At 39.3% G+C, this 12059-nt stretch overlaps 1 protein-coding gene across 1 annotated transcript; it reads right to left on the bottom strand.

Moving 5' to 3' along the window:
* Positions 1 to 538: 538 nt before the first annotated feature.
* On the bottom strand, positions 539 to 11136 carry LOC130082694 (membrane-spanning 4-domains subfamily A member 4A-like). The gene is made up of 6 exons (XM_056247550.1): positions 10969 to 11136; positions 10654 to 10773; positions 10515 to 10571; positions 9846 to 9992; positions 9381 to 9520; positions 539 to 845 (listed from the first exon to the last, which is right to left on the bottom strand). Exons 1-6 carry the CDS (start codon positions 11134 to 11136, stop codon positions 539 to 541), a joined length of 939 nt encoding a protein of 312 aa, XP_056103525.1.
* Positions 11137 to 12059: the final 923 nt, after the last annotated feature.

The raw sequence follows: 12059 nt of genomic DNA, 5'->3' as shown, positions 1-12059 counted from the left end.
AGTATTTATGGGAGAGCAGATTGGATGCAGCTGGAGGGGAGATTGATCAGCTGATCGCTGATCAAGTGAAACGAGCCGTCACGCCCACAATCACACACGTCCACACACATAACAACAACTACACGAGACAAGAAGGAACAATGTATTTACGAACCGTGACATTGCTGGCATCCAAAACTCTCAAGGCAGGAGATGAAGTCTTTTAGAGGATATTAAAATCACCTAGCAGTATTATGTTAGGTGAGAGTGAGAAAGGCAGCAAAATCATTTAAAATTCACTATTCGGTTTTGCAATTTTAGACAGTAGCAATGATGGTTGGGGTGGGACCAGACAACTTGCAGACAGCAGATTCAAACAAGCTAGAGACAGGCACGGATATCAGCGAGACTTTCCACTTCTCGCGATAAATTATCGCAAAACTTCCTCCCCGGCCGGAGCCACGGGGATAACAGATGTAAACACACCCACTAGGAGTGGATTCATTGAGCTGAGAAAAGTCGTTGGCCTGTTGCCATGTCTCAGTTAAACAGAGAAAGTCTAGCTTACGATCGGAGTTGAGGTCCTGGATGAGATGTCTGTCAGTGAGCGGATGTTGAGCAGAGCGAAGTTCAGTGCAGTGTTGTCACAGCTGGTGGTGGTGCTAGCCGATCGAGCTAGGCGGGCTAACACACTGTGGTTGACAGCCCGGTTGATGTAGCGTGGAGGGCAACGTGAGCTGGACCAGATGGACTTTATTACTGTTGAGTTGTTGTGGTGGAAATTCCGGCAGGACCCTCGGTGGATATATCTCCGACGAGGCTGGAAGGCGATGGAGAAGATGGAAAGCCTCCGGCGCAGGTCCAGGCTGGTGACAGCACAGTCGGAGCAGGTCAATGGCCAGATACTGAAGCAAACCCGTCACTAGCAGGTGAACAGGCAGTAAAAAGAGCCAGACACAGACAAACAAGATGTATGTTCTACTGGCCCACATTGTACAGGAAGATTTAAGCAGCATCGACGGCCAGTGAAAACGCCATATGAGGCTCAAACCAGAACAGAACAGGTGAGCTAACTGTGAAGACTCAGACAAACGGTAGTGCCGTTAGTTCAATAAAGTATTCCAAATGAAGGCAATTACAATGTCCGATTAGGTCTTAGAACCAAAAAGTGAGTATGTAAAGTCAAAAGATAAGAGGTTACCAGCGAGCAGCGGCAGCAAGTTGCGCCAGCATTCACTCGTGGTGAGACGTGTTGTCAAAAAGTTTAAAAAGTGTTGTCAAAAAGTGTTTAAACATATATGCTTCAATTAGCATTAGCGTATACCTTATTAAAATAAAAAGAACTACACATCGTTTTTATATTTGTTTTGTTTTTTGTACCATGGGTGTAAAGGAATAAGGATGGCACTTATTGTATATGTTTATTCATATTTTAGTTAATGATTTGTTAGTGCATCATTGTGTCATGACTTTACTTGAGGGGGCACGTCATTACTAACTCATGATTAACTAACCATACACTATTGCAACAGGCGCATGCGCACGCAGCGACTGGCAGTGAATGAGTGTTCGGCGTCCTCGTATATGTTTGACAAACGTTTTTTCCTTTGTTTTAATGTTTTAAAGTTTCGTTTTTGTTTTATTGAAGGAGTGCTCTTAAAGTTTTAAACCGGGACGCTGATTTGTGTATGGATGGATTCGGAGCCCCCTTTCGTTTGGATCGACTATCAGAGGTGACGGGGAAAACCCAAGGAGGAGGGGTATGTTTGTACGTCAATGAGCGGTATTGCTCATGTGTTACTGTCAGAGAGCGTACACCTGATGTAGAACTTTTATCGGTGTCCTTGAGACCGTTCTATGTACCTCGAGAGTTCCCTCAGATTTTTATTACAATTGTCTACATTCAACCGAAGGCGAACCCCGCATCGGCTACTAGTACAGTATTTGATGTTGTACAGAGGTTACAGTCAATCTCACCGGCAGTGGCGGTCTTAACATAGAGGCATAGGTAGGCGGCTGCTTGGGGCCCCCTACCAGCGGTCATAGTAGGGGGGCCCCCAACCAACCTCAAAAAATATATATATAAAAGAAAAGAAAAAGCCCCTTATCCTCATGAACGCTTCAAAAGCATAGTAAATGTTATTAATATTCTTAAGAAATACGTTGAAATGTTGAAGTAGTAGTTAAAATGTCCAGTTCATGGTTATCTGTCTCTACACATAACACCCCCTACTTTCGCAATAAAATGGACTAGTCCGTAACGGTGCGCGGCGCGAAACCGCGAAAGATGAACATGACAGGAGGACTGGGAAGCAGGACAACGAAGCAAGACGAGTCTAAACGCGAAAATTAAAACGAAGTTACCCAAGCGGCTCAAATAAAAGAAAAAAAGACAAAAGACGCCGATATGTATTTGGCAACGCTGCCAAAAATGACAAACCTTTTTACGCCTACTGTTGGGGATACATGCCGCTACAGCAGCAGCTGTGAAGTGACGCTAGTTGAGGAGAACGTGTATACTGTTAGACTGAAAGGGCAAAAGTAAATATGACATTTATTATGGGTTTATCTGATGAGTGTTTTAAGTTCACGTAAATTAAAAGTTGTTATATATTTTTTGAAGCCTAACAAAATGTAAATTTTTTGGCTTTCAATTACACTGTAATGTTGGATGGCTATAATTAATGTTTAAAATTAGGGGAAAAAATATTTTCTATCCAGACATCAATAGCTGTATTAGTATCAGTGATATCGACCTTCATTCATAAAAAGATGCCATTAAACAAGTATTTAAAATATACTGTCTTTATGTTGTCTCTACATTCATTTGTAGATTGACTGTGAAATTATTACATTATAAAATATATAAACTAATACAAACCTATAAAAATGTTTGTTTGTAGAATGTTTGAAATGTCAATCTCAAGTGCAATGCCAATTGCAACCTCACTCACTCATACAAAGTCAACTATTCATCTTGGCAATATTTGCTAATATGGCTGTTTGAGGGGGTTTACCCTAACTACTTGTCTTGCTGGTTATATTGATATTGATTTGATCTTAAAAAAAGAATAAACAGTGCTGGGTTTCCTGGCATTTTGGCAAAGACAGGTGTTATCTGAAACCTTATTCTCTGTTGGGGAAGGTTTTTTTTTCTCCTCTCCAACCTTTACTTCCCCGTAGATTAGCTTTTCCTACCATTCAGTCTGTAATTTTTTCCCCCCGTTCTCCTAAAGATGATATGGGGGGCCCCCATACGTACCTTCGCTTTGGGCCCCCAATTTGCTAAATCCGCCACTGCTCACCGGAGGCACCAAATTTCATTCTTGGGGATTTTAATCATGTATCCTTAAAACAGACTCTTAAAACTTTCCATCAGTATGTCTCCTGTTCGACCAGACGGGGAAAGACTTTAGATCTGTGTTATGGATCGGTGAGAGGTGCATACAAATCTGTACCCTTGGCACCCTTGGGCTCGTCAGATCACAATTGTGTACATTTGCTGCCTACATATAAGACTATTTTAAAAAGGGAGAAAACTGTGACCAAGGACATCAGAGTGTGGTCAGAAGATGCTGTGTCCTGTCTACAAGACTGTTATAGCTGCACAGACTGGAAAATTTTTTTGAACAGGACTGTGGTGACGATTTGGACTCAATGGTTGATGTTAAATGTTCATATATGGCTTTTTGCAGGGATATGATAATTCCATGTAAAAAGGTAAAAATCTATTCGAACAATAAGCCCTGGGTTACTAAATCAGTCAAGTCCTGTTTACAAAGGAAAAAAATTGCATTTAAACACGGAACAACTATGGACTTACATGTGGCTACTAAGGATTTGAAGATTGAAATTCTTAAAGCTAAACAAAGCTATAAGGAAAAACTAGAAAATAAGATGGCATCCAAAAATCCTGGCTCAGCATGGGCAAATATGAAAACCATAGCAGGCCTTCAAAACTCAAACTGCAGTAATCAGAATCAGATTATTTTAAATGGTTTTAGTTCTGATTTTGAACTAGCAAATGCACTAAACGATTTTTACTGTCGTTTTGACAATTCGAATTTTAGTAAAGAAATCCAGGAACTGAGCGTTAAGTTAATGGATGATCAGCATTTTAACATTGACCTTCAGGATGTTGAAAAAGCTTTCAGACGTGTTAAGCCAAATAAGAGTCCAGGTCCTGATAGCATTTGTGGCAGACTATTAAAGTCATGTGCAAAAGAATTGAGCCCTGTATTTCATGAAATTTATAATAAGTCTCTGAAACACAACATGTACCAATCCTTTGGAAGGATGCGGTGGTCATTCCGGTCCCTAAATGTAGAGGCCCTAAGATGCTAAATGATTTTAGGCCGGTCGCTTTGACTTCCGTTTTAATGAAAATCCTTGAGAAATTAGTACGGTCTGAGATTTTGAGGTGGACAGAACATCAATTGGACCCTATGCAGTTTGCATATAGACCTCACAGAGGAGTACAGGATGCTACAGTCACAATGTTAAATTTGCTATTAGGACACTTGGATGGACAAATGACACATGCTAGACTTTTATTCGTTGACTTTTCTTCGGCGTTCAATACAATTCAACCACACATTTTAATTAAGAGGCTTGTAGATCAGTTTGTGTTAAGCAATAATTTGATTGGTTGGATTTTGAATTTCCTAACTAATAGAACACAAAGAGTAAAAGTTAATGGTGTCTTGTCTAAACAGATGAGTTCCTCTACAGGGTCTCCTCAAGGATGTGTGCTGTCCCCACTTTTATTTATTTTATATACTAACATGTGTCAAAGCATGTATGAGAACAGATTTATTATAAAATATGCGGATGATTTTGAGTTTACTTATGGAGAATGAGACCTCACATGGTCCAATTATTGAGCACTTTGTCAACTGGTGTGATGATTCTTATTTACAGTTAAATATATTAAAGACCAAAGATATGCTCATCGATTTTAGGAAAAGTACTCATTCAAGGGATCCTACTTTAATTAAAGGCCAAAAAATAGAGTGTGTACAATCATACAAATACCTTGGGACCATAATTGATGAGAAACTAAAATTTGAAGAGAATTGTGAGGCTCTGAACAAAAAGGGGCACCAGCGTTTGTACTGCCTAAGGAGATTACCTGCATTTAATCTTGATAAAACAATAATGAAGATGTTTTATCATGCTTTTATAGAATCTGTTTTGTCATTTTCCATTTTAGTATGGTACGGTCATATATCCTTAACCCTCTATGGTACGGTGTTGCCTCCAGGCAACATAGTCTATTTTAGCTTTTTTTAAATAAAAACTAATACAATTTTATTTGTCAATGCTCTCTAAGGGGAGGGGAACTCAAATACTAACCAATGAAAATGCAAAAGAGTGGTAACATGACCCACAGGGGTCCATTGTGTTCCCTCTTTCAGCACAAGTGCACATGTCACATGGCTCCATATTTTCTCCACTGACAAGGGCATTTTTCACTAATTTCTGTCCAGATAATCAACTACAAAAAATCTTAGTCACGTTCATTGGTTAGTAAAGAAGTATTTTCAAAAACATTACATTATATATCATCATATGTATCATAGGGAATTACATAAAACTGCATGTTGCCTCGAGGCAACATTGTACCGTAATGGAATCACATAAGGCCATACCAGGCATACTAGGTTTGAATACAAGTATAGTTTAATTGTAAGGAAAAGAGTTTGAACTATCTAAATGTATCTGGATTTTTACAATCTGAAAACTCAGCATGGTTCGACAGTCACTATTGGCCACTATAGTGGGTAATCGGGCAAATAGCGGATTCGTGGGACGGGTGTGTGGCTTGGGAGTGGTCAGCCGGGGTCGACGGGACATTTAGCCACTATAGTGGGTATTCGGACAAATAGTGGGTTTGTGGGACGGGGTCGTGGCTTGGGAACGTTCAGTGGGGTCAACGGGACATTTGGCCACTATAGTGGGTAATTGGACAAATAGTGGGTGAGTGGGAGGGGGTCGTGGCTTGGGAACGTTCAGTGGGGTCAACGGGACATTTGGCCACTATAGTGGGTAATTGGACAAATAGTGGGTGAGTGGGAGGGGGCGTGTGGCTTGGGAGTGGTCAGCGGGGGTCGACGGGACATTTAGCCACTATAGTGGGTAATCGGACAAATAGTGGGTTTGTGGGACGGGGTCGTGGCTTGGGAACGTTCAGTGGGGTCAACGGGACATTTGGCCACTATAGTGGGTAATTGGACAAATAGTGGGTGAGTGGGAGGGGGTCGTGGCTTGGGAACGTTCGGTGGGGTTAACGGGACATTTGGCCACTATAGTGGGTAATTGGACAAATAGTGGGTGAGTGGGAGGGGGCGTGTGGCTTGGGAGTGGTCAGCCGGGGTCGACGGGACATTAAGCCGCTATAGTGGGTAATTGGACAAATAGTGGGTGAGTGGGACGGGGTCGTGGCTTGGGAACGTTCAGTGGGGTCAACGGGACATTTGGCCACTATAGTGGGTAATTGGACAAATAGTGGGTGAGTGGGAGGGGGCGTGTGGCTTGGGAGTGGTCAGCCGGGGTCGACGGGACATTTAGCCACTATAGTGGGTAATCGGACAAATAGTGGGTTTGTGGGACGGGGTCGTGGCTTTGGACCGTTCAGTTGGGTCAAACGGGACATTTGGCCACTATAGTGGGTAATTGGACAAATAGTGGGTGAGTGGGACGGGGGCGTGTGGTGCCACACAGGATGAAGAGACGGTGCTGCTTCTGGGATTTTCGGATTTTGGGGTGCTCCCGTCGGACCCCTGGTGGTGTCAGGCCCCCCTGACCTCACACGGGTCATTAGGTCGGCCTGGGAGGTCTTCCACATGTTTGATCTTGCTGTTGTTCAGGCCTGGCCTTCATATTAGGAAAATGTTATGGTGATTGTTAATGTTTTACCCTGAAACAACACCGATTGTAATGTTTTGATATGGTAACTTGATATGATGGTTTGTAGTACTTGCGTTCCACGATGGTACAATGTTGCCTGAGGGCAACAGGTGGATAATAAATGTTACTTTTTATTAAATATGAAATGTGTAATTCATTAAAAACTTGATACATGTGTTTGTTCAAGTGTTTAGTTAAATAAATTGATGTTTTCAATAAATCTATAATTTTTTTCTTCATGAAAATGTCAAATGTTTCAATTTGTCCATTGTGGTACAATGTTACCCTGAGGCAACAAACTTTTAATTAATAAATACATTTAAAAATAATGATAATGTTTATTGATATTGTTATAGTGTCCAATTTTAAGCAGCTCACTGATATTATTAAAGGCAAAAAATCAGCTAGACCAGATAGTTAAATGGTCTGGCCGTTTGATAGGTGAGTCAAAACCAGGAGAGGCATCACTATATGCCAAATAACTACAAAGGATGGCCCTTTCAATCTTAAATGATGACTCTCACCCTTTGCGAAATGAGTTTCAGTTATTACCGTCTGCGAGGAGGTTTAAAGTCCCCAGGTGTAGAACGAAAAGATATAAAAGCAGCTTCGTAACAAATGCGATTGATATGCTTAACAAATTGTAGAGGTGTTTTTCAGATATGTACTAGGGGTCTTATGATTTTATGACATTAAACAGATCATATGAAATGCTCTTGAGAGCACTTCACTAAGTTTATGAGTATTTACTTATCTGTCCTTATGTGTAGTGTAGTGTCCTGTGTTTTGTGTTTTTTTTGTATTGGATGCCATAGAATGTCATTGCACTGTAAAACAAATTTACCTACGGGTATAAATAAAGTAAACAACAACAACAACAACAAACTAACATAAAGTAATGGCTTGTTGACTGTGTCATGACTTTACTTGAGGGGGCACATTATTACTAACTCCTCATTAATTACTCATAAAGTAACATGAATTCATGACTTGTTAATGTATCATTATGTCATTTCTTGTCTTGGCCCTCCAAGAGTACATCTTAAAAAAGTTATCAATTACACATGTTCTATACATATTCAGCTCTTCTAAATCAGATATCGTTTGGTGCTTTTCGGTGGTTTGTAAAGAAGTGGAAGAGCAGAGGTGCTGTGCCCACATTTGGATGGAGAAGGAACTGAACGGTAGGAGGAAAGTGGACACATTTTAAAGGGGCAATAGTGACCCCAAAGAAGAGCAAGAAAACAAGACTAACATCTGACTGCATTATGATATAAAGACAGTAAACCAGTCCACAAAATCACCACAGAAATAACCATCATCTGTGCTAACACTGATTTTAATTTTGATAAATTGCATCTGTTTAATGGATATGTTAGTGTAGGTATTTCACTCTTGATGGCAGCAGTGGAATCGCTTAAAACGGAATGAGATTAAATAGTTTTTAGTGATGAATGCATCATTGTGTGTTCAATGAGTAAGGTTAAATGTAAATATTGCAAGACATCTAGTGTCATTCACTGATGTTTGTGACAGTTGCTGGTGGCAAATTTATGAATAATTTTACATTGTGCCCTTTTAATACATCTTTCTTCTAATCTAGAGCATGTTTGATTTAGTTTAATATATTAATTAACAAGCATGTATTAACGTGTAGTTAAGATGGTATACATTCATATGACTCATGTCGTAGTTAAGGTTAGTTCTTCATTAGTACATGTCTTAACTCATCATTAGTTCATAGTAAAGTAATTATTAATCATGTACTAATACCTGAATTATTCATGTACTGTTATTGTAACGTGTTACCCTGTTACCCACCATAAAGGCCTCAGTTAAGTTGTGATTGACTTATAGTTCCTATATTCCTATATTCAGCGCCAACTCCTGCGAAGACTTCAGCTGACGCTGACTTTGAATCAACATGCACTAATGCTATATTTTCTAAATGTTATAATCATTTGTTAACAAGTATTCATTATTTCAATGAGCTCATTATATCTGCATTGAATTCTTACATTGTTTAAATTAGTATATTTTAGCTAACTATGACTTTGTATATTTACATTTCTGAAATGCATAACTTGGACAGTTTCCTCTGATAACAGTGTAATGTGAACTCATGCCTTTTCTATAAAGCTGCTCTGAGTATTGTGAAAAGCGCTATACTAATAAACGTGAATTGAATTGAATTGTTTGCATACTGTGTGCAGTTGTTGTTTTTAATTAGTAGTAAATTAGTTGTTTTCTATGTAGCATGACTATTTCAGAAATACAAGACTAAAAAAAGTTTATTTAAAATTTGAACATGTTCCGTATATAGTCCTAGTTTTAGACCAGTGAGGTCAAAGGCAGCTTACAATTAAACATATTCTGGTTGGTTGTGGCTTTTTTAAACCTAAATTTTAAAAATACAAAACTTGTTGTTGGGATCAAACTGACTGCCACCCTGGTTATAGTTAGAAAATTACATAATTTCCACTTAATCGTACACCTGGTTTAGTGCCACATTGACCACTGTAGAGTCCGTGTTACAGGAGGCTTTGCAGGCAAATGCTGAGACACAGATGGAGATGAAGAACTGAGTAATGAAGAACACCAGCATTACTCCAACGATCCCCAGATCATAGCCCTAAAATATATTCAACAAGATCAAATAAAAGTAGATTACAAATAATATCCAATCGATTATATTGAGGTTGAGTGCACAAGTCACATGGATTACTTTGTCATTTTTATGATACTTCTATGATGCCTTTTGTGTTATTTAAAACACAATTTTGCGTCGTTAGTCATTATAACTATTGGAAAGACAATCTTTATTAGTAAAAAATGGTTTCAATTAGTAGATGATGACACAGTTGTCATTTTTGGGTGAACTATTAGAGTAAACAGTAATTAAAGAAAAAAAAACTGATCACATAATTATATAGTATTGCACATTGTACATTTAGTACCTTCAAATTATAGCGGTCATAAGAACTACCATCGCCATAGCTCCACCTTGGATAGGAAATCTTAATTTCCATCTCTATGGACATCAGAACAATGGCGATCGCTGCAGTTATGGCACTGAACACATTCATTATAAGAGAGGCTTTCACCTGCAGGGGACAAAGCTGACATGTGAAGGGTGACCGGAAGAGTAAAGGTGTACACTTATAAAATGTCCTGAACTGCAGGTTTTAAATATGTAAATTGATAATGAGTCAGATCTCCGTTTAGTCCACATTCCTTTAATAGTAAAAATGGGTCATTATTCTATAAGAGATCTGAGATTAATGTGCAAGCTTCTGACTACTGTGGTAAAAGAGAGTTTTTTAGGGGGAATTTATGGCATTTATAAAACTTATTTGCCTCAATTTGTAATTATTCATATGTATATACATTTTGACAGAATAGCTGCAATTTGATGTAAAAATAACTTTATAGGAGATTCTACATTTCTCACTTTCATTCAACTAATCACTGATCACTCAATGGCAGGGACTGGGGATGAGCACAAGTGGAATGTTGTGTAGTATGACAGCTTGTAATGATTTAATAATAATAATAATATTGTATGAATACATTAGAAACAATGTGGCAAAAGAAAGGTTATCAGATTTCAGCACATATGTACATACCACACACAGATGAAGTTTATTCTGCGCAGCAACAGACAGAGATCCAGCACTGATGAACTGAGAGACACAGGACATTTCACAGTTCATTCTGGTAATCAAGAAGAGAGGCTTTAAAGTAAAACCATTAAATGACACTTACAGTAACGGATCCCCAGTAGGTGATGCCACTGAAGACAGAGATAGGTGGGTAACGGGGGGTAGTGGCGGTGCGTACGATACCCAATAATAAAACCACCACTCCAATCATTATCTGGACAGTCTAGACAGGGCAGATATGAGTCAATAGTGTTCTTCATAATGGCACACACAAACACGAACACACACACACCTATTAACTTGAGGTCATATGATAACAGTTTTTTATTTTCTGTTAATTTTTTACACAGAAGTAAATTAGACACTAAAAATATTGCCCAAATCATACCTAATTATAATTCTTCATTAAATGCATTACCCCCAGTGCCTTTGGCTGTGATTTGGAAAACCCAGTAAGAGCCGTACTGCGGTGTGCTCCTCTGCTCTCCTGTCCATCATCTCCAGGCACGATATTCTGTGTCACCTGTGGATTCACTTGGATGACCACTGTGGCTTTATCAGATGAGATGATCTTGCTGGTTTCCATTTTAGGAAAAGTTTTCACCTGTAATTAAGCATTCATATTCTGCAGTTCACAACTCACTCAATGAGTACTACAGTACAACAATAACAGAAGCCAAGGGAAGCCCTCTTATAATGTGGAAGCAAATAAATGGTATTGTGCAACCGTCAGGCAAATCAAAGATCATCCATGAGCTTAGGCAGTTTAGATTAGGGACAGTAAACAAATAGCACTGGAATTTAATACGTTTTTTGTTTCGTCAGTGTGGAAGAACTGGTGCAACAAGTTAATGCAGAACCGCAACTAAAATTCAGTAATCATCAATCAATAATCCAATATTCTCCATTCTCACTTCAGCAGATCAATGAAGCAAAAGTGCTTGAAGCTATAAATGCAGTTAACAACAGTTATATTCAGTCTTTTTGAAACGAAATAAAAACACTTTTGTAAAGCCGCTGACACACTTGATCAACTTGTCTATTCAGAGCGGACAATTCAGAGCGGACAAACAGGCGAAAGCTATGCCATTGTTTAAGTCAGGAACACCTGACCAGGCAATCATCGACCCGTAAGTATCTTACCTGTATTTACAAAGGTGTTCGAAAAAATTGTGTATGGTCAGCTTATGGCTTTCATACAATCAAATAACACAAATGACTTTGTACACTGACGCATGTATCATTCCTATTTTGCACCCGCGCAAAGCGGGCTTTTCCCTCCACAGACGCACGTCAGTTAACTAAGAAATACACTTGCGCTCCCCGGGGCGGTTCAGCGCAAAGAGGAGGCGTGTTCCGGCGCAAACTTTCCCTCATGCTATTTTGCTGTTCTATAAAACAATTGCGCCACTGACCAGAAAAAAACTAGTCTAAAGTCAGTGGCGCGTTGCGCGTTGTTCATAATGCTATTTTAAGCGCGCATGCTTGGCCATAATGTAGCGGGTGCAC

This window comes from Rhinichthys klamathensis, unplaced genomic scaffold (assembly GCF_029890125.1).
Source record: "Rhinichthys klamathensis goyatoka isolate OS25496 unplaced genomic scaffold, OSU_Roscu_1.1 h1tg000049l_1, whole genome shotgun sequence".
NCBI classification, from domain to species: domain Eukaryota; kingdom Metazoa; phylum Chordata; class Actinopteri; order Cypriniformes; family Leuciscidae; genus Rhinichthys; species Rhinichthys klamathensis.
This window is presented reverse-complemented; position numbering and strand designations above follow the sequence as displayed.